The following is a 24,278-nucleotide window of genomic DNA, read 5'->3' on the forward strand; positions in this document are numbered from 1 at the left end:
GTGGCCTGGGGCCCATTAAATATTAACACTATAGATTTAATTGATGTCATTAATTTGTTTTCACAAATAAATCAAACTCACAGTTTTACAAGCTAGTAAGCTAAAACATGAATAAAGTTTAATTAATAATAACATGACATGATAAAATGCGATCATCACAAAGATTATTAAAATTATCTTAACTTTTTATCTTAACTCATGGAACAAATCAAGCAAGAAAAAAGGCTTAAGACGGGCTTATTAACAAAAAAGACCAATATTTAGATTTTACTTTAAAAGCGTTAGATAGCGTCAGACCACACTAGGCTTGCGGCTCTGCCTCGCTTCCTCCATTTACAAAGCCATACTTGATGAAGTCAGGATTGTACTTACGTGAAAATTTTGACTTTTTTTTTTATTTATTATGTTTTATTGGGTCTCGGGAGGGAGGCTGGCACCACTTTTGTCTTCATTTTTTTTGTTTTGTCTATATTTTTCTGTTACTGTCTGACACATTACCGCCACCATCTGGTTGGAAGTTGCACTGTAACTGAGCGTCTCATGGATAACATATAGTATCATAGCGGCTAGCCTATCTCTGGTGTCTTCAGTTGATAACCTACTACGCAGTCCCACTGCCCTGGTGGCCCACTGGTGCAAAACTTGCGGCCCTTGCGGTGGATGCTTGCGGCCCAATTATGGGCTGCGGCCCTATGGTTAAGAATCACTGAACTAGACGAAAATAGCAGTCGTAGCAGAGGGAAGTCTGCACTTCTCTACTTCGCTCTACTTCTCTACCATAGTAATAACAAAGTACACACTTACCTGATAATAACACCAGTGTATACAACAATACATATCATTTCATCAAACTGGCCAAACATACATTTGGTAGCTTTTGATACTAATAGTGATGTTGTTTAATGCAATTCCATCTGTCATTAGTCCAGATGGTCTCAATGCATCTGATTGTTTGGACAAAAACAAAAGTAACCTGTGGAAGTTTGTTAATAACAGCTGATTATTATGAACTATGCACTGTGGCTGAAAATTCAGTCATAGATTTCACCCTCTGGGTTTTCAGTAACTAAATAGCCTCCCATTTGAAAATAGAATAGAGAGTCACATTTCAGTCACCCATAAATGAAGAGTTGTTTACACATTATGCATGGGTGCTCATGCTTTCAATGGAAAAATCATCATGTTTTATAATTCATCACATTACAGCTGTAAGCCAGAAAGTAAACAGATTTGTCCATGCTTGTTTGTGGTATATCATTGTGTTAGTTGAAAAAAACAACTTTATCAACAAGGTCATTATAAAACACAAAGTACTTTCTTTACCAGATGAAAAAATAATCTGTAAAATATACATTTAATTGCACTGTGCAGTTAAAAATAAACAACAGCTATCTGATGTAGTATTTCTGTAATACTTTCAGTATTAGTGCAAACATGCCAACATGTATGAATATGTTGTATAATCAGCATGCAATTTGACTATGAATACGCTGGTATGCTTCACAGCTTCCCATGTTGTTGTATTTTGATGATTTCTGTTTCAACTTCAATCAGTACAGCATCGATAAATAAATAGATATTATGAAAATCTCAATAGTATTTACAGTGCATCCGGAAAGTATTCACAGCGCTTCACTTTTTCTACATTTTGTCATGTTACAGCCTCATTCCAAACGGTATTAAATTAATCTCTTACCTCAAAATTCTACACAAAATACTCCATTATGACAATGTGAAAAAGTTTTTTTTTTACTTTTTTTGAATTTATTAAAAATAGAAAACAAAAAAATCACATTTACATAAGTATTCACAGCCTTTGCCATGAAGCTCAAAATTGAGCTCAGGTGCATCTTTTTTCCACTGATCATCCTTGAGATCTTTCTACAGCTTAATTGGAGTCCACCTACAGTAAATTCAGTTGATTGGACATGATTTGGAAATATAATAACTGTCTATATAAGGTCCCACAGTTGACTGTGCATGTCAGAGCACAAACACCAAGCATGAAGTCAAAAGAACTGCCTGTAGACCTGCGAGACAGGATTGTCTTGAGGCACAAATCTGGGGAAGGATACAGAAAAATTTCTGCTGCTTTGAAGGTCCCAATGAGCACAGTGGCCTCCATTATTCGTAAATGGAAGACGTTTGGAACCACCAGGACTCTTCCTAGAGCTGGCCGGCCTTCTAAACTGAGCGATCGGGGAAGAAGGGCCTTAGTCAGGGAGGTGACCAAGGCCCCGATGGTCACTCTGTCAGAGCTCCAGCGTTCCTCTGTGGAGAGAGGAGAGCCTTCCAGAAGGACAACCATCTCTGCAGCAATCCACCAATCAGGCCTGTATGGTAGAGTGGCCAGACGAAAGCCATCAGACCAGAGAATTTTATTTCTCATGGTCTGAGAGTCATTCAGGTGCTTTTTGGCAAATTCCAGACGGGCTGCCATGTTCCTTTTACTAAGGAGTGGCTTTCGTCTGGCCACTCTACCATACAGGCCTGATTGGTGGATTGCTGCAGAGATGGTTGTCCTTCTGGAAGGCTCTCCTCTCTCCACAGAGGAACGCTGGAGCTCTGACAGAGTGACCATCGGGGCCTTGGTCACCTCCCTGACTAAGGCCCTTCTTCCCCGATCGCTCAGTTTAGAAGGCCGGCCAGCTCTAGGAAGAGTCCTGGTGGTTCCAAACGTCTTCCATTTACGAATAATGGAGGCCACTGTGCTCATTGGGACCTTCAAAGCAGCAGAAATTTTTCTGTATCCTTCCCCAGATTTGTGCCTCAAGACAATCCTGTCTCGCAGGTCTACAGACAGTTCTTTTGACTTCATGCTTGGTGTTTGTGCTCTGACATGCACAGTCAACTGTGGGACCTTATATAGACAGTTATTATATTTCCAAATCATGTCCAATCAACTGAATTTACTGCAGGTGGACTCCAATTAAGCTGTAGAAAGATCTCAAGGATGATCAGTGGAAAAAAGATGCACCTGAGCTCAATTTTGAGCTTCATGGCAATGGCTGTGAATACTTATGTAAATGTGATTTTTTTGTTTTCTATTTTTAATAAATTCAAAAAAAGTAAAAAAAAAACTTTTTCACATTGTCATAATGGAGTATTTTGTGTAGAATTTTGAGGTAAGAGATTAATTTAATACAGTTTGGAATGAGGCTGTAACATGACAAAATGTAGAAAAAGTGAAGCGCTGTGAATACTTTCCGGATGCACTGTAAAATCGGTTAAATACAGAAAATAATTGAGAACCACTGCTCTAAATGTATTCGTCCAGGGTGTACCCCGCCTCACCCCCAAAATTAGCTGAGATAGGCTCCAGCATACCCCCGCGACTCCAACGAGGATAACCAGCATATACATGGATGGATGGATTCTCTAAATGTAGATTGTTTTGAGGACAGATGCCATATATCATTGTCTCAAGATGTTGACTCTAATTATTTTTTGTATTTGTTGTCACTGCTGTCAAATGTGAATAAATACTCATTAGTGTTTGATTGTGTTGATGCAGCTCTACAGCTCAGTGGAGTTTGGGAGGAGGTGGCAACTGGTGCATGAAAGAGTGGCCCCCAATCGTTTCTACTGGTAAGTACTGCGATTTGGAGAGCGACAATTTAAATCAAACTCACTGAATTGCAGAGGACAGTTACAGTGATGCTCCACATCATTATTGTTATTGGACGTTTGTACTAATGTGGCTCTTTTCTTGACCACAGAGCTTTCTTAGTTGGAATATTATTGTCTGCCTTGAGGTACTTTATTGAAAATAAACGAGCTTCGGCTGCTGTTAGCAAGCCAAGCCAATTAAAACAATTGCCTCATAAGCAGAGAAGACAATCTCTCATCACGGACTTTCACAGACGTTCCCATTTGATACTGGGTTAATCCTGTGGATTTTTTATGTTTTGAATTGCCAAATTTATGATTATATGTATTTGTGTATTTACTACCACAAGTATGAAGTATTTAGTCACTTTGTGCTCCGACTTTTGCTTTATAGGTGTTTTTCAAATATATTTAAATTCATAAATCATTCTTTTTTGTGGTTGAATGTCGCCTATGATTAATCAAAAAGTATGCATATTTCAACAAATGCCATATATGTTTTCAAGCATAAAAATGAGTTCAGAAGATGCATTCAAAGACACAAAGGTGATATTTAGTATTCCACACTGGCCACAAGGTGTCAGTAATGTTACTGAATGTTGGATGAGACACACAAGCACTTGACTCGATTGTCGCATCAACAGGCTTTTATTGCAGGTGTGAATGATCTTTCACCAGGCACAATGAATTATAACTGAGCTATTGTTGCAGCTGTAACCCACATAATAAGAGACAATAAGCCATTTAAGTCTTAAATAATATATAATATAGACTCACACACGTTAGCAGTGCTTCCTGTGGTGGCTATTGTCTCTTCCATGTAACATTACTGACACCTTAGAGAATACTATATCATCACAATGTATTTGAATGTATTTTGAAGGTCTTATATATGTATTTTACTTAATTTTGCCATTTTTATGCTTGAAAATGCTTGGTTTATGCCTTAAATACTTAAATGTGCATTAAAAAAAAGCAAATAATAGGCCAATCATGTTTTAAACCCTGAAACAGTAATTATTAATCAATTCATATTTTTGAAAATCCGCAATAGTGCAGCTGCGAAATTCAAAGTGCAGAGTGGCTTGGGGTTATTGTACATGATTTTGGGTTAAAAACTAAAATGATTCATTTGTGTCATCAAGACACTGCTGAATACTTTCTGGAGGGACTCTAGCTGTAACCCATAATGGTAAAATAATTATCTTGTCTCAGGAATCTCAGCATTATTGGAATATTGGTCATTTTCAGCAACAAGATGTTTTTTTCATTGAAATTATATGAGAAGGAACTTTTTCTTCAATGACTATTTTCATCATGTTTTTCATCATGTTTTGGTCGGCTGTGCAGCCCTCTTCCACAAACACAGCACTTTCTGCATCATCGGATTCTGATTTTATGACTTGAACAACACAGCTGTGTTAAGAAGCATTCTTGATGTCAGAATGATGCCATTGTTCCTTTGTAAGGACATTGCAGAATTCATAATTGTGTAACGAACAGACCTTCCTCTTGTGTTAGTTTTCTATTTCTATCTGCCAAAATACAGGCAAAAAATACCTTCAAAACAATCGAACAAACATATAATTTATTTGTCAGGTCTTGGTACTTTGTTAGGCTTTTTTAGCCATGATGTATGTAAATGACAATTGTACCTTCAACAGTTGGACAAAAAAAGGCAAATTAACCTGGAGAATTATTAATAAATGTACATGTATATTCATAAAACACATCTCATAAACATATATTGTAACAAGTAAAACCTCAACACATAATCCCAACTGAAGAGACCGAACTCAAACTCCTCCCATTCCGTGTGAAAGTGGTATTTTTTTGGCTTCTTCCCTACTCCGTTTCACACCTTTTCTTAAGTTTATAATAAATAAAATGGACTCTAATTAGTTTGCTCGGCGACTTGCGATGCTTAAAATGGCAGCCATCTCTTACAAACGTCATTGTTAGGATGGATTGGAGACTGATATCAATCTTAAATTTTGCTTCAACAAAAATTGTCCCAAATGCTAACATGAGAGTTATTTATGTCCTATTGTTGCTTATCATGTCCTCTATATTAGATAATTTGTGTCTAAATGTGATTATAGGGCTGTTAGTTCATGTCTGCAGGGCTCTAAGAATAGTAAAGACACGTTTAAAAGGTCATAAACAGGTTTTCTCTGCTCTAACTCTTTTTAAATATTGAATATATTCTTATTTAGCGGAAATTCACCGAATGCGGTCGGGTCTGGGACCAAGTCATTGTGATAAACAAGGGACGACTGTATAGCGCTTCTTTGACACCCTTTGGCACCATTACCGGATTTGCCAACTGATGACACAGCACTGGAACATGGTCACTGGAGGACAGAGGATCGAACCAGCAGCCTTGAGGTTGTGAGACGACAACTCCACCTGAGCCAGGCCACTCATGCAGTGTATAGAAACGTGGTGACCTGACTCACGAACTTAATTTGTTCTTGAACAGGGTATGCAAGTGAAAAAGTTGATTCTGGGAATAAATTTCCCCATAAAAATCTGGATGACCTTCGGAAGTAGATGATGAGTGTTATCAATAAAAGCAGTAGGTGTCATGGGAGCTGTTTGTTCAGGGACAAACAAGCAGTGAGAGAAGCCCCTAAATAAAGCTCCAGGGGTCGAGAGAGGACTGGCAGTCACTTGCTGTTGGCTGACAGTGTTCGTGATCTGACATTATGCTCATGCTTTCAGCTTTGGCACTAATTATTGTTTTAGAATCGCAAGATATAATTGGGTGAAAACCCACCCCAACACAAAGGATGTCATTTTAATTTTTGTGTGTCAAAGACTGACAAGGTTTTTCTTACTTTTGACCTAAATAAATGACTTTAAAACAAAATTCAACAAAATGTTTTTTTTTTTGCATGTTGAGGTGTTGTGGGTTTTGTCCACATACAGCTGCCCCTCATCACACTAGCCACGTTTACATGAGGAGTTTTTCCTCTTTCCAAATGGAATCTTTCCGAATGACCTTTCTGAAAACAATGGTATCCATGGAAAGGAATATTCCAATCTGTTGTCTACATGCGCCGCTATAATCAAACAGAATAGTCAATGGGGCATGCGCAGTAAAACATAAACATCAACATCATGTGATACCGACTTCCCTTACCGTTTTTCTTTTACTTGTTGGAATAACTCCGTATTGCGAGTTATCGTTCATCCAGTCTTGAAATTAGTTTGAATCAAAAACAAACTTTCCGCAGCAGTCCAGTGCCGATTGCTCGTCTCCATTTTTAAAACTGAACAACGTCTCAAGCTGCGTGTTACGTCATATCTGAGCATGCGCTGGAAGAACGCAGCCGGCATAAATTTAAACAGGAAAAGATCTAATTCAATCTTGCCAATATTTTATCATCAAAATGGGATATGTTTTATATACATAGATATACATTTTCTTTTTAAAGAAAAACTGGACTTGTGAATAAAGTATAGAAGTGTTTAGATTCTGTTCCACAGATGGCGGTAATGCACACGATAGCTGCTTGCCAACCGCCAATAAACAACAGAAGAAGAAAAACATGACAAAGAAGAACGCACCCTGACAACTTTCCATTTGAGCGGGTACAAGATACTTCAATCAGATTGGAGAAAGGAATATTCCACCCCTGTAAATCTGATTATATGTTCCTTTGCTTTCGGAATAAGGTTTATACAAAGGTTCAATTCTTTCTGTTTGAGCAAATAAACCAAATGCAATTGGAATATTTGGGTCGATGTATACATGACTACTGTGGTTTGAATTTTGCTGCTTCCCTTTCAGTTTTTCAGATATAGATTAATTTACTCATTCAATACCAAAAACTTATTTATACATTGTTTTAAAACTGGAACACTGCCTTCCAAAGACTTATTGATTACAACTCTGTGCGAGTGGCAAAAAGACCCTAACCCTAATAATTACAGCCTAAAAGAAGTCATATTCAAGCAGTTTTAATACATAAAAGTGCATTTGATAAGAGTTGGGTTGGGAGCTGAGATCTTTTTCATATATCTTCATCTCAGCTCATCCGTGACTTGAACAGGAGGTAGAAAATGAATGAACACATGGGAACTTTGTCCTTTACGATGAAAACCTTTAAAGTAACAAGCTGTGCAGTTGTGAGGTTGCAAACTAGGTATGTGGTGTGGCTTCGATAACAAGGCCAAAGAGTTAGCTACGTAATATTTTCTATGCTATTCATGCCAGCAAACATCTAGTAGCCTAACGGCGCCATTTCATAATTACGTTTTAGTTGTTTTCTGTTCTGGCACAGAGGTTTTCAGATACTGATTCCCAATAGACGTCTTAGTGATGAATACAGTACATTTTTCTGTTTTGTCTTTCCCTAAAAGGGGTCGCTGCAGACAGTCAATTACATGATTGATTTGGCTTAGTTTTTACACCGGTTGCTCTTCCTGACACAACTCTCCCATTCATCCGGGCTTGGAACCTGCACTGCACATTACCAATTAATCGAACCAGCACAATTGCACAAGCGGCCGCAGAGTGTACCATGGCACCACTTGGCGAAGGGATACATACAGAACATTAGCGATGTGTCAGTCGCCAACGGAAGCCGTCTTTTTCCTGATTTTTTTTTTTTTTTTCCGTTAAAGCTGCACGTGATTGGCCAAATTTGGAAAGGTCAGGAAACTGAGCAGCAGGAAACAAAAGCTGAGTCTTCATGAAAATCTTCATAAAAATTAGCAAACTGTTACCAGAATGCTGCTTGCTGTTTTAATGTTGCACGTTTTAAATGTACATTTGGTGGTGTGATGTTTTCTTGAAGTTGTGTTGTTTTACTGTAAATAGTCGTATTTACAGTGTAAATTCCACTGCTCCTTTAGAAGCTAGTAAACATGGAGGAGATGGAGACTTCCCGCATGTTTCAGCACATCCAAGACCACCTATATGTGTTTGCACACCTCTTATTTCTCATGGTCAGTGCATGAAATGCACACTTGCACACATGAAAACAATTCCTGCTGCCATAATGTTGTCTTCTTCTTGCTATACAGCAATATAGTAAATAATATTGTCAAGTCTATATCCTCTCTTTAGCCTTTCTTATTGGTTCTTTGGGCAGCGTTGCTTGAAGCAGTCATTGATCACACAATTTGAAAGGTTTTTAAATTGTACTGTAAACGAGAGCAATTTATTTGGTGACAGCACTGTGCTCTTCATCGACAAGACCGATGGACAAAGAACTGAGAAATAAACTACACAGTCTATCCAGCAGTTGCCGCGCACCTCTGGAAACAGAATGTTACACTTTATGTGAGAGCGTGTGAGCAATGCATCTTTTGTGTGTCTGCCTCTTGCAGTAATTCTCCGCAGTATATGTAACTGTTGCACAACTCCGATTGTGCTGTGAGTGTGTGTGTCGAGAAGGCCTTTTTGAGAAGGTGAGTTACGAGAGTTTAGACCGAATCTAAAGGTGTAATAATAATATCTCACATGAAACACAATCAGATTGGACCCTCCTTTGGTTATAAATCCATTTAAGTAACAACAAAAACATCTGAGGAGCCGCTTGGGAGCTCTTTGTGGAGCCAAATCCCTTAAAAGAAAGAAATTCCCATTACTGCGGAACATACAAATGGAAAGAAATGCTAAATCGTCACTCACTCATATAGTATTTTAATTAACTTGCATTGTAATTGGTACCTGTACTATCCTGTGAAGGAGGAAAAGTCTTCACCCAATCGGTCATAATATTCACCTCTCCTTCTGGTTGCAAACTTGAACATTGTCTTTGTATACAACCTGTAGAAACATTTTCTATTTCTATATCTTACCTATTTCATGTACCGGCATTTGTCTTTGTGTCCCATTTCTTTCCTGATCCACATGCTTTCTGTCTTGGCTTCCCCTCTGATCCCCCAGTCTTTTTAATACATATTTAATGCAATAATGATGATATGCTATTCCATCTCTGAGCTTCCTTACACTTGAGAGAAAATCAACGGCTTACTCCTCCTCATGATGTCAGGAAACATTTTCCTCCATCTTGTTGAGAAGATCCATTCTGAAGAGCCTGGACATTTGTTTCCTACAATAAACTTGAATGTAAAAAAAAACCCATTATTTTAATTGTACCGTATTTTCCGCACCATACAGCGCACTGTGTTATAAGGCGCTGTCTCAATTACGAGGTCTATTTCTGTACTTAACACATATATAAGGTGCATCATGTCATAAGACACATGCTAAAACAAACCGTTGAAGTGCTGAAGAACATCAGTCTGAGGTGGAGTGTAGCGTGTACCACTCAACAGGCACTTCCTCTATGTTTGCATCAATTTCACCATCAAACATGCCGGGTTCCCTCTCATCATTGTGGGAGTCTGACGTTGTTTGTGAAAAAATAATTGAAATGTTTTTTTTTGCCCTGTTTATTTATGTTATTTACTGAAAAAAAAAAACATTTGTGTTCTTAACTTTTATTTGTACATGAAAGGTAGGAACCAGGAAAGGTTCGGAGACTTTGTTGTAATAATCTGATCACCTCCTGGTGAGCGTGAATATATTGAGCTCCATCTTTGCAGTCAACTTCGTTCATTCATTCAGCAGAGCAACACAGGCGTTTTCCTCTCTATGGAAGGACGACAGAGAAAGCACTGCAGCACGACAGCCGAGTGGTTAGCATGCAGGCCTCACAGCTAGGAGACCGGAGTTCAATTCCACCCTCGGCCATGCTCTCTCCGTGCATGTGTGTGTTTTACTCCGGGTTTCCTCCCACATTCCAAAAACATGCTAGGTTAATTGGCCACTACAAATTGTCCATAGGTAGGAATGTGAGTGTGAATGGTTGTTTGTCTATATGTGCCCTGTGATTGGCTGGCCACCAGTCGCCCAAAGACAGCTGGGATAGGCTCCAGCACCCCCAGGACCCTCATGAGGATAAGCGGTAGAAAATGAATGAATAATGCCACACTTACATTAAAGACATCACACAAGCTGTAGAAAGTCACGGTGTACAATTGCAGTCATGTTTCTGTGTTTCTGCCAGGCGCTGTGATTCAACTCAGTCAGTAGGCTGTTCAAGTAGCGAGACAAAGGCAAAATGCAGTGAAGAAAAGTGTCTTCTGGGTTTTAGTCACACCAAAGAGATCGTTCCATGCAGACTGTCAAAACATAATTTCTTCAGAAAGTAAATGCTGTGACAGAGGATCATGGGACACAAGTGTGCCAACAGTACAATCCGATATAAGACAGACTTTTATTATTAATCAATTGCTATGCTAGAGTGAAACCTCGGTTAGGTGTCTTTTACATTTTTCATTTTATGGTGCGTATCTAGTCATGTCATGAATACACTGCGTGAGTCCAACTGTGTTCTTAATGTATTTTTATCACATAATGTCCTTGTTACCATTCTATTACCTTGCTAATACATGGAAACAGGAAGTGGAAGTCAGCCTCGTCACCCATCTATGATGTCATCGGCACTCTGTAGTTCTTTGCTAACTAACACAGTTACACCACAAGTCTCAACCATTTTAACACAAAATATGTTTTTATATTTTTTTGCATGCAGAAAACAACAATTCTAAATGATGAATGGTAGGGATAAATGAACATTTTAGTTTACCTTACCGAAAGCCTCGATTGTTGCCAAAGCAAGATGAACACGGAAAACCTTAGTGTTTTGCAATGTGTTATGCCGTGAATTAAATTGTCTTTCTCACCTTCTTCATTAAAATACTTGACCTTGCAACTTTCTTTGGCTCCATTTTGGCTTACTGCGCAGCCATTATAAAAACTAAAAATAAAGCAGAGACATTGACATGAATTGGATTTACATTGTTTCTTGGGGAAAATTGATTTGGTTCGAGCATATTCCGGTTCGATTGGGACCTTCTTGAGAAGATTATGTTAAACAAGCTTCCACTGAATTGTATGTATATATGAACTGTATCGTTTCGGTTGCATATAATGAGATGTTTCTTCCAATGCTATAATCACTGTGACATTTTGGTTATTGTTGGTAAAATGGCACAATATTGTCATAGCCTGAGTACAATTCCCGCCCGGATGAACGATGTCTGCGTTTCAGGTCTAAAATGGGTCTGGACAAGGAGCCAGGTTTGATTCACCTGGAAACCACCATCTCTGAAGGACGTGAGTAATTGAATTATGAATTCAGCACATCATTTGCTTGTCTTTGTTTTGTATTGTGAGCTTTGTGCAGAAGTAGAGAGTAGCAGGAACTTTCTGGGGTCCTTTTATTGAAGGCTAATGCAAAGGGACAGTAAGAATGGATCAGTCTGAGGTTGCACAATGACAATGGAGTAGGGAAGTAATGCATATATTAGAATGAAAAAGACAGGATTCTGATTCGGCTCATCTAGGTAAAAAGAAATATGACTTTCTTTTCTGAATGACAAACATTGGTATATTGTGTGAGGAAATAAGTGTCAGAACTCAATACGGTAATCCCCTGCCACATTGTGCTTCAAATTTCATGTTTTCAAGTACCATATTTCCCACACTATAAGGCTCACCGCATTACAAGGTGCACCTTCAATGAATGACATATTTTAAAACTTTTTCCATATATAAGGCGCACCGCATTATAAGGCGCTGCAGTAGAGGCTGGGGTTACGTTATGCATCCATTAGATGGTGGTGCGCTAAAGGGAATGTCAGCAAAACAGTCAGGTCAGTCAAACTTTATTAATAGATTACAAATCAGCTTTCTGACAACACCAATCAGTCCCAAAATGAATAAAAAATGTTTTATAATTTTCTCAGAGGTAAAGTATTAGTATTTTCGTGACACAGTTCATTTCATGAGTATCTTTTAACAACAGCAAGGTATAACATGTAGTGCAACATTTATATCACATAGTGATAACACTCGTAATGAAATGTGAAATAGTAGTTTGTGTGCGGAAGGAGCGATAACGTCTTTTCATAAATCGAAAGCACCAAGAAGGACCACCTCTAAATTCATTGATTTTAAGTTTGCGTGCTAGCGCTGTTACTTTCATTCGAATAGTGATTGTACTGACACTTCTACTTGCTGCTCTGTTCAACAACCCACTGCTCAAGTTTGTCCTTTAACTGTAGCCATCTCACTTTGTTCCCGTGGAAACTCTGTTTAGTCTTTTTTACTTGGCGCAGCTCATCCTCTTGCTTCCTCCACTTCCGCACCATTCATTTGTTAATGTTAAACTCTCTCGCTGCTGCTCTATTCCCGTGTTCTTCTTCGTGACTGATCGCCTTGAGTTTAAACTCTGCGTTGTAAGCGTGTCTGTTAATAGGAGCCATTTCAGGGTCTTTATGCAAACACACAAATGGAAATGAAATGCAGTTTTATATATCCCAGCATTCACCGCGCACTACTTCTACGGGATAAAATGGAGTCGGCGGCTACTTTCCGTAGCTGTTGCAGCTCAATATTGATCCGTATATAAGGCGCTTTGGATTATAAGGCGCATGGTCAGCTTTTGAAAAAAGGCTCTTAGGCGCGCCTTATAGTGCGGAAAATACGGTATATTCATTAATAAATGTGTTGTGGTTGAATACTAAAAAAAAAAACACATTTTAGTTCTATTTTTTGCCGAAATGAAGCATTTTGAGGCATGAAAATGGCCTAATTAAGTAAAACAAATACAAGACATTCAGATGATACATTCATAGATGTTGTGATGATATGTAGTATTCTACACTAGTTTTCAGCAATGTTACTGTAATATTTGGAGAGACACAAGCACCAGGCTTGATTGCTGGAACAGCAGGCTTTTATTGTAGTTTTGAATTATCTCACAACAAGCACAATAATCCCTAACACCGGTTGCTGCTGTGGCCATTGTTGAGTTAAAACTCAACTCTGAACCCGCTACATCAATTATTGTCCTCTCCCCACTCTCCCTGACTCATTTACAGCAACAAACATAAGCATGATAACATGACCGCAATAATAATGCCCATACGGAGTATTACTGTACATTACACTGACGAGACAACAGCCATTGCAGGAAGTACTATGTAGCAGGGGTCCCCAACTACCAGTTGTGATTAGCACCAGCACTACTCACAGGTTTGGTGCACAAACTCATGCTAATTTATGCTAGCATACTGCCTGGTACCACACACACCAAATGGCATTATTAGCATTTTCTTGGTGAAAAACAAACCCCAGGTTTGTACTGGTAGATGGTTGATTTGCAAAATCCATAATAAAGTAAATTAAATAGATCGCTATAATGTAAAACAGGAGACCACTGTTCAAAACAGAACAGCGAAAAAAATAACAACTATCTCGATGCTAACGTAGGTGAGTCTATCATGTCTAATTTATGTCTTATATGGCTTATTTTCTCTTATTATTTCTACTATTTTGGGTGTAAAAAATGACTAATGGGGTGTTATTTCATGTCAACGGGGCTCTAGCATGTTATACAGATCAAGAAGGTCGTAAAAATGTTTTATCCTGTAACTACATTTATAAATAAGGAATCTTACTTTGCAGAAATGTACTTATCTTGGTCGGACCTACAATCAGCTAACGGTGATAAATTAAGGATTACTCTATTAATTTTTTTGACCCAAGCTTTAATGAAAATATGCGCCTTAAGATATCCATATTGGACTGGTGATTTCCGTGATGACCACATTTAATTGAAATAACATTAGTGATCAGAGCAGTCACAGCCTTTGATTTGCAATACCACAACAGAAAGCTTACTGTGAGTTACCTAAAGGTCCAAAGTAATTGGTGTTTACCAGGTAAGCAGGAAACATCATGGGACAAGCCTTCAAAGAATCCGGCCTTTCTTTGACGTCAGCACAACATAGAAAGGCCAACTCTCCAAACCCATGGAGCAACATTAGTTGTCAGATGTTACGGTCACAGGCGAGACATCACTGTGGATCATGTGCACATGGAGGGAGCCAACACGTTTGGCAGAGGCGAAAGTGGGGATTGACTCTCTCTCAGGGCCGTGATTGAAGGCAAAGAAAGCAATTGGTCTCTGTCTTCTCCTCCAACTGGCTTCAAGATTAGTGAGACCATGTTTGTGACACCAGTAATATGGGAAGCGCAAAAAGGCCACAATGCTTTATGGAAAGGTTGCCTTTCTTCATTGGCCAATAGCAAGACTGATACATTGGCTTGGACATGTGTCTGTGTGTCTGTGTGTGTGTGTGTGTGTGTGTGTGTGTGCAGAGGCACTGTATGTCACCTGCAAGCTGCAGAACTGCACAGATGCCAACAAGGTCAAACCATTCCCTGGCTACATCGACCCCAATTCTCTGGTGGTTCAAGATGAGTATGTGTTTGTCCAGGTGGGTTATTGTTAAGTTTGCTCAGTAAAAAACATTTTAGAAGCATAAGAGGCAGGATTCAATCAATTTCTAATGCTGGATTTTAATTTTCTGTATTTGTTTTATTTGTGTTGCTCGTGCAATGGTAGGTTTCCACTGCAGGGAAGCCGATCTACTATGTGTCTGCAAAGAGGGATGTCTTTACTCCAATGAAACTGCCAAAGTACGCTTTGCCCAAGGTAACCAATCCATTGTATGATTATTCAATATTAAGTTATGACATTTCAATGAAGAGAACACATTAATTATTCCGAGCTCTGTTGTTTTTTTTTTATGTTATTTTTAGGTGTGCACATCGGCATTGACAATTAAACATGCTTTATGCTGTTGCCACGAATGCTCACAACAATGTATCATTGCCTCCATAATCTCTGCCTGATTACTATGATGTGATGCATTCTTAATGATTGTAGTCTTCTATGATATATTTTGGATATGCTCTGCATCTGCCAGATCTATATGGATGATCTTGGCATCAAAGTAAGGGAGATACTTTGATGGTTAGTGTAGATATAAAATGTACATATTTTTGCATGAATGAAGCTGCTTGTTTAGTGAGTTTTAGCAGCTGAGGCAAGGCATCCGTATCTTTGGAAGGGCTAAGTGTTAGCTTTCAAACGGTGATAAGGTTGTGGCAGTAGTGTGGTATGATGAAATTATTCGTGACATGAGCTGGTCTCACACTGCTTGCTAGTTTTTGACATTTGCCCTTTTAAATGCTTGTGGTTTGCATCGTCTTTTTTGAAAATCGGTGTGGCTGGGCTTTTCACTGTTGTTTTTCTAGTTACATTCGTAGATGTGGATCACATGGATGTGAAGCATGTTTATATTGACATACAGTTGCACCAATTATTCTATGAATAATGAACTATGCAATTGACAACTGTTAATGATATACTGTAGTATGCCATTCTAAATTTTAAAAATGATTTAAAAATGTAAATATCCTCTGATTTCAGACTCTCAAATGTGAATATTTTAAAGCGGGCCTATTATGCTAATTTTTCGACCCTTTGTTTTGAGTTGTGGTGTGGAGAGCAGCTACACACAGAAAACGTTTTAAATTTTCCAGAATCTGCACCTGGCTGTATTTCCTTTGACTTGTGCTTCCTGCCAAAAGGGTCTGTTTTATGCCCACTCCGCTGTGATTGGTCACACACCCAAAGTACCTAACTATGAACCATATAAGGAAGTCCCTTTGTGATGTCACAGAGGGGCAGTTTTACAATGCATTTTGAAACAGCATTTTGAGCCATCCCAAACTTCTTTCAGGACTCACTTCCAAATGTGCAAACCTCATTATCTGAAACTCTGGCATCATTTAACACAACTACAATTTTAACTACAGTCATAGGTCAGAAAAGGGGGAAAAAAGCATAATAGGTCCTCTTTAAGATTTCCCCAGTCATCCATGAAAGCAGCCCTGCTATCTTTGTGTTTTAGGCAAAACTATTTTCTAATACCAAAGTACTCTGTTTGCTTCATATTAATTTGGTCCATCTTGGGCCTAACCAATTTCTCAATTAATCGAAACAACAACAGAGTCACGTAGCAGCCGCACATGTAACACTACTGAGGTTGGACTGCTTAAGAGATCCTGAGGGTTATGTAAAATAAAAATGAAGTGTTAGACATATTTCACAGGATCCAATTTACACGGTGCGATCCTCTGCACTATAAGGTTTTTACGGATGATAAAAAATGTAACCTTGACGATCCTGATGACTTCCAATGTTACTGGCATGAGAAAACGAGATCACACCTTAAATGTTTTCCACCCGACACAGTGGGGGTGCGCCATCATGATCTGGGGTGCTTTTCAACGTGCAGGCCTCGTCTATGTTTCAACAGGACGACACTGCAGTGCAATGCCCAACTATAAAGTACTTTTTCTAGGCCAATAACCTCAGTCTCTTGGACCATCCCGCATGTTGCCCTGGTCTAAATCCAATTGAGACAATTTGGGTATGGATGAGAAGGGAAGTTTACAAACATGGACATCAGTTCCAGACATTCCCACTAACCTCCTGGAAACACTTGCATCAAGCATGCCCAAAGCAATCTTTGAGGTGATTAACAAGAATGGTTAATGGATACTTCTGACTACTTTTTTGACAATTTTAGAAGGTTTCAGATGGGTTTTGAGATATGGTTTTAAACTTTTGATCACCTGGTGAACAGCCCAGTTCAGATTTATGGTTGTTTGCAATAAATTGTGTATTTATACATTTTTTATTCTCACTCCCATATTTTTCTTTTTGTATTTTGTAGGTCTACTTAGAACTTCCTTAAAATCCAAATTGTGATCAGGAATGTTTATCAATAACAATTTGGATTCGAGGCATGGAAACTGCAAATCACCATCTTCTAGTTAAATTATTTCAAATGAAGACGTGCCAATCAATGTATCAAAACAGTTTGAAAATACAATAAATACATCATAAACTTAAACTACCATTCAGTAATAATCAATAATATTTGTATCAATTAGAATTTAAATTTTTGCAGCATACTTTGTGATTACCGGAGAAAATGCAAAATTAGTGAAGTATACTCGGATATGAGGCACTTGAGTTTAAGTCAGATGTCTGGCATATTTTCTGGTTTGTCAATGTTTGGAGTCAGTATCTGACCTGAATTCTTAAAATAGCGTGACGAAATGCATCTGTGAGACAACTACTGTGTGATGTTTGAGGGAAAAGTGCTCACCCAGAGATGTTCTTCCAAACATACTGAGCTTTTGGGGCATTGTCTCAGGAATGAAACGTAGAAACTCTGCGGTGTCCGGACAGTAATATTTTAACAAAGTTTGTATATGTTGAACTTCATTTGCATAACTGCAGCTGCCTTTTCCAAGTCAACCACAAACAGATTGCTGAAAAGATCAAACTTAGTTGAACTTGGTACTGTTTTTCAAAAAAATGCATTTTTGGAAGCATGGTGACAGATACATGGTGTGACATGGACTGGCGACACTGAAAGTGAGCAAAGTTGCATTTCATGCATCTTGGCATTCAAACCTCCCAGTGCAGCATATATATCAGTGATGACACTCTTTTCACTGTGCATCACATGCACCCCCACCAGTTAGTTGTGGTTAGCCCCAAGAGGTTGTTCCAAGGCAGCTTAGTGCCATCCACACAATTAGACACCATAAGTAAGAGTCCATTCCATGGATGAAGATTGACAGCTGAGCAGCGCCCATTATGTCACCGCTTTTGTTCACAGTAAATATATTTTCTCCTTTTCCATTAGCTGATTTTGTAGATTGGTGACAAGCTCACACATCCGGTCTGCAGCTGCTTTTTTTATACTTGCTTACATTTCATAGTAATCAGACAAACATATTTTAATCACACAGGCTTCCACACACTCTGTAAATGGCCTGGTTGATTTAGCTATTTCTTTTGCCACAATAAAGACATCACCACATGTGTATGTATCAGTGGAAATGGTTGTTGTGTCAAAGAAGAAATAACCCACTCTGGAATAACGAAAACTTCCAAAAGTGATCATTAAAAATTGTACCGGTACTAAAAATGAATGGATAGAAATCGCTTCAAAAAGCTTCATTTTTACGGACAAAAACCTATGTTTCTGTGTGGACGAAAGCCTTAAAAATCCGTATTGGCGTTGACATAGTCTCAACCAGGGTACGTTCACTGTCTATCAGGACTTTTCACCAAATGTCTACCTTTACTGTATTTTCATATTCATATGTACTGGTAATGTCCCCAATGGAAATGAATGGGAATCCTTTGCAGGTGGAAAATAACATTCCCCCTACAGAGTGACATGGCTCAGGCGGTGGTTGTCTCCCAACTTGATTCGATCCGCAGTCCTTTACAACATATATAACAACATATTTCCTGTTCCTGTTTCATATTACAACACATTTCAACAATCATTCTCTATTTTTACATTCCACATATCCAATTTTCTCAACCACTTCAAACCATTTCAACATCAGAATATTCAGCTCATTTAGGACATATAGGCAATCTGTCAGGAGTTTTCGACAAATTTTCCATCATTCAATATTTTCTGTGTCATTTGTCCCATATTCAATGCCGCCTCCAATTGGTGGAAATTCACCTGATGGTGGCTGGGGGGGTTTTCTTTTCAAGCCTTGTAATTGGTCAACGACATGAAAGTACAAGTAACACAGTAAAATCTAGACACATTTCAACTGCATTGATAATACAATTGCAAAATGTAGAGCATGCATGCTTGATTAAAATGTCTCATTTCACATCTTGCTTTACAAATAACCTGCACAGGAGAACCGTAGCACTCCATGTTGAGTATCATAAGCCATCTAATGATAATGGTAAGGTCAATGCTTTACGGTATTTTTATTTTTGTAAATGCTGATCAAAATTACAACAAAGAAGATGCCCAATAATTGGAGTCCAAAAAGGAGTAGGAATAAGCAAATTGTATGTAATCATACCTTCACTCCCTGTCTAAGCAATCACTGCTGGTCTGTTCCCTTGTTGTATCAACATAATCATACCTAGAATAACTTATGTGTTTACCATTTTCTCTAAAGGAAAGAAAAATAATGAAGCATGTAAATAGATAGCTTATTCAATAATGAAAGAAAAAATACAGCAGTGAATACTGACAGAACTATTGTGTTATGAATGAACACATACATATATAATGAATATTCACTTATTAAATAATAATGACTGAATACATGCAGGAATAAGTCATATCAGACACTACTGTTCTCAGCATCTGCTTCCTTCTTGTACCTTTTAAATAACATATGTTTGTACTGCTTCCTTAAGTGGTTCATATTATATCGCCCGAGTCTGTTTTATCATTTTATTCCGCATATTGCTACATAAAAGCTACCCTGCAAATTGAAAAATTGACCAGTTGATTTGATTTTTATCACCAAAAATATGCATTTATTAATATGTTGTAACAAAGCACAGACTATCAGCATGATGCATCAGCGCATAATGACACAACATACTGTACATGTTAGTGTGAGGTTTGAATGGCTGACTGGTTTGGTTTGTACCTTGTACTTCCTGCTGAGGGCGCCACATCCACAGGAAACGAGCACACGCTCCACATCTCTCATTCAAGTGCATTTATCATTAAATTCTGATTTTTCAAGTTGTATTTATGCCCTACGATGTCGCCCAAATGTCCTGCACCTACTCAGGATTTTGGCAAAAAAAAACCCAAAACTATAGAAAATGAATGAATGAATGAACCTAAGCACCAGAAAAGGATGGAATGGTGTGACTTCACAATCACATCATGCCAGACAATGATCCCAAAGGCACGTCTGGACATGAAAAAACCTCAATGCATGCTGGAAAATGCCGGTGAGATTGGTGCTCACACCTGGCTGGGAAGGCATTGTTGACATCACTAAGAAACAAGTAATTGACTTCATTGAAACGTGACAGACCAGGATTGACAGAGGGTTAGGGAGTAGGTAGGTCTATCAGTTGAACGCTTTTCTGAATTTGTGAGAGTAGCTTCGGATTTACATGGAAGGGCCTCATAATGGTTTGCTCTGCAATTGGTAAATGCAATTAAATATGCCGTATTGACATATACAACTATTCTCAACACCCACAAGCAATGGCTGCTGCTGCCAAAAATGTCGTTCCTGAAGGGAGCCAGGACAAATTTTGACTACCTACATCATCTGAAAACTTCCTGAGGAGGAAGGGCCGCTGTAGTTGCTGTAAATTGTCTTCATCATCATTCATTCGATCTCACAATTTTAAAATGTGTTTTTCTCTTCTTTAAAAGAAAAGCTGTATAGTGGGCACGGTGGCAGGGTTGCCAAATTGTCGACTTTGTCTCTAAATCTGGTGATACTTCAGACTCTTTTTTTTTCTCAAAAGCGAAAAATCTAGTTACTTTTTCTGGCATCATTGGAGAGTTTTCTGCTGGGACTTAACAGTGCAAGCACGTATTGATCTGCAGTTTAGTGGAGGTCCACGCATGTCTGAATAAATCACGCATGTACCAGGCCCTGATGCCACCAGTCGTCCTGTTTTGGAGAGCAGGACCTGAAATGTAAATGTTTCTTAATGTTCATTACAGCGTCATTAAATTATAATTCTATTCATCACACTGAAGCACATTCGGATATTATCGCTTACCTGTCAATGTGTCAGAATGTGTGATGGGAGAACAATGTGTGATAAACAGGACTCAGTTAAATTTAAAAAAGGCTGTTTGTCCAGGCTTTTATTTTGTCATTGTTGTTTTCTTAAAAGTTATGTTAAAATATGATCTTGTCTGGCTGCATGGCGTACAAGTGGTTAGCACGAAGGCCACACAGCTAGGAGATCTGAGTTCAATTCCACCCTCAGCCATCTCTGTGTGGAGTTTGCATGTTCTCCCCGTGCATGCGTGGGTTTTCTCCGGGTACTCCGGTTTCCTCCCCCATTCCAAAAACATGCTAGGTTAATTGGCCACTCCAAATTGTCCATAGGTATGAATGTGGGTGGGAATGGTTGTTTGTCTATATGTGCCCTGTGATTGGCTGGCCACCAGTCCAGGATGTACCCTGCCTCTCGCGGGGAGACAGCTGGGATAGGCTCCAGCACCCCCCACGACCTTCGTGAGGATAAGCGGTAGAGAATGATTGAATGGTCTTGAGTTGTTGTGGAGAATCCAATATTGTGTATCATCCTGTCTCGTGAGCTGAGTGTATTGTGAAAAAAGTAGTACCTATACATTTTACAATTTAGTCACTTTTTTCAATTACTTTTATAACAAATGGTGATCCAAAATCTAATGAGAAGATCAAGCTAGCAGGAGGTTTTGGAAGGGGTGGAGCAAGCCGCGTGTCAAAAATAGCCATCTTTATGGACGTCTTTATTACTCGTCATTTCCAGGTGGTCTCGGAACATAACGGCGACACATAAGTGATGTCTCTCATGAAACAGTATGCTTACAATGACTGGAACAATAGAAAGGGCCAATGTCAAGAGCTAGAATGTATTAGTTTCACATTTCCGGTACAATAAAGTCAAAAATAATATATATAAAAGTGATGCAGGATGATTGTTACTGCCTGTATCTTTCTTGCAGGACCTGCATGTGATCAGTACGGATGAAAACCGAGTTGTGGCTGCTGTGCAGGAGTGGAACCAGAACGAAACGTATAATTTGTATGTGTCAGACACTTCAGGAGTTTATTACACTATGGCACTGGAGAATGTTGTCAGTAGCATGGGTCCTGAAGGAAACATGATGGTTGATCTATATGAGGTAAGCAGCATATCTCATCATCTCTTTAACTGTGCCTTATGGTCCCATCTCCACTGTCGGGTTCCCCTTACACATCAGGTCCACCCCCCCCCCCCCCCCCCCTTTTTTTTAATGTGCTATTTTCAATATGTCCAGCCTAATTCTTAATAGCATAAACAAACTTAATTATAGTGCCCCACAGCAGTTTTGGAACAGTGAGGGCAATTTCTTAATTATTGGGGTAGACTGAAAACATTTGGGTTTGATGTCAATAGATGAATATGAGGCCAGTGAGCAATATTTCATCTTTTACTTGTTATTTCATTTACGGCAAATAGTTGTTACTGTCAGTTTCAGATTGGGTAGGACAGGTTTTGCCTGTGTAGGTTGCATTTAGAGGTGAAAACAACATGAAAGTCAGAAAGCTGTCTATTGGTGAAAACACAAGCAATCAGAGAGAAAGTGAAATATCAATAAGAGCTATTGCACAAACATTGACCATAGTCAGTACAACAACCATTTGGAATCTCCGGAAGAAGAAAGAAACCACTGGTGTACCCAATAACAGATGTGAAATGGGTAGACCAATGAAAACATGAGCAGGTGATGACAGAAACATTGTAAGACTGTAAAGAAAGAGCCTATAACAACTACAGTGACATCGGCAACAACCTGCAGAAGGCATTAGTGAAGACAAATCAACAAAGTTACAATAGCTACACCAGAAGATACAAACCTCTCATTAGGCTTGTAGCTTTTTATACTGGACTCCTCTGAATTCAATTATGTCATCATATCTGGATACATCCCAAAAAATATATACTAAAGAATCATGGTGTGCTAAAGTTAGGGATATGAGTTCTAATTATGTGTTGATTTTTCTTCAAAAAAAACCCCAACAGTGCAGGAATTAAAAAAAAGAAACAATGAATAAAACAATGAAGCAGCTCAAGATGCTGTTGATCTTGCCTGTCTTTGATCCAGGCTAAGGAATCAAATCCACTGTTGATTGGGGTCACCATCTGAAACATAGGATATGCTAAGTTCTTCCTCCGGGGCAGATTGAAATGTCTGCCGGTTTTAAAACTGAAGGTTCACTGCCTGATACGAATGCCTCGGAATGACTTCAGTATCCATGAGCTGCTCCTTGGGGCCTTCGGCAAGAAGTCTGATTCATTTACTAAACATTGGTTATTTGTAAATCCCGAGATAGTCGATCATTTCCGATTCAGTGTTTGTAATGCTGTATTTAGTTTTGTTTAGAGTACAAAAGGTGCAGGTGTGCTTGCATTTCCTCGGTACTTGTGATTTTCATTTCAGTGTAATTGCATTCATTTTCACATGTGTGACCGTGAGTGACATCACGTTGGGTCTTCACTTCTGCTTCAAATATGATCTGTTTGTCTTTTCATTTTACAGGTGGCAGGAATAAAAGGGATGTTCTTAGCCAACAAAAAGACGGATAAGCAAGTGAAGACATATATTACCTACAACAGAGGCAGAGACTGGCGGTTACTGCAGGCCCCAAGCAAAGACCTGAGAGGCAATAGCATACACTGTATGCTTGTGAGTACATTGTTTTTTCTTTTATATCTAAGACACCAGCTGACCGATCCTGCAACAATACATCATGTGTGATCTCAAGCAACTAATTTGAAAGTCTAGCCATATTGTCCCAGTCCAATAAGCTGACCTTTCATTAAAGGCTTTCAGATGGAACAATGTATCACACAGAAATGCAAAAACCTTTGTTTTAACCATTTTTTCTTGAAAGTCGGGAACATATTGGAGTGCTAGTTGGCAGTTAAGTGAAATTTTTACCTTGATTTAATATGTGATTGTTGACAAAGATGGCTATGAGTCAGCTAGATCCACACAAACACCACCTTTGTGTTCTGCTGAGTTATTTCTCAACATTGTTTCTCATCTTCATCAAAATGCTGGCACTTGCAACTTTCTTTGGCACCATTGTGTGTTCTTTTTGATTTTTATTTACTTTCCTAAGGGGACAGGATTCATTTGTTTGCCTCAAGGGCATGCAACTGATCTGTGGGGTTTACAGTTCTTGTTAGGTGGTAGGGGAT

At 38.8% G+C, this 24,278-nt stretch overlaps 1 protein-coding gene across 7 annotated transcripts in view; it reads left to right on the forward strand.

Annotated features, from left to right (window-relative positions):
- LOC131107404 (VPS10 domain-containing receptor SorCS1) overlaps positions 1-24,278 on the forward strand; it is a 153,290-nt gene that overhangs the window by 99,880 nt on the left and 29,132 nt on the right. For all 7 annotated transcript variants that reach the window (XR_009120270.2, XR_009120282.2, XM_058057604.2 and 4 more), the window contains exons 5-10: positions 3,515-3,588; positions 11,685-11,749; positions 14,801-14,919; positions 15,048-15,137; positions 22,036-22,215; positions 23,614-23,760. Coding sequence is in view for 5 of the 7 variants with exons in the window: in XM_058057604.2 (XP_057913587.2) it covers positions 3,515-3,588; positions 11,685-11,749; positions 14,801-14,919; positions 15,048-15,137; positions 22,036-22,215; positions 23,614-23,760 (675 nt within the window). In the remaining 2 variants the exon portion in view is untranslated. The remainder of the gene's footprint in view (positions 1-3,514; positions 3,589-11,684; positions 11,750-14,800; positions 14,920-15,047; positions 15,138-22,035; positions 22,216-23,613; positions 23,761-24,278) is intronic.

Source organism: Doryrhamphus excisus, linkage group LG9, assembly GCF_037039965.1.
Source record: "Doryrhamphus excisus strain RoL-2023G ecotype Guam linkage group LG9, RoL_Dexc_Guam_v1.1, whole genome shotgun sequence".
In the NCBI taxonomy this organism is placed as follows: domain Eukaryota; kingdom Metazoa; phylum Chordata; class Actinopteri; order Syngnathiformes; family Syngnathidae; genus Doryrhamphus; species Doryrhamphus excisus.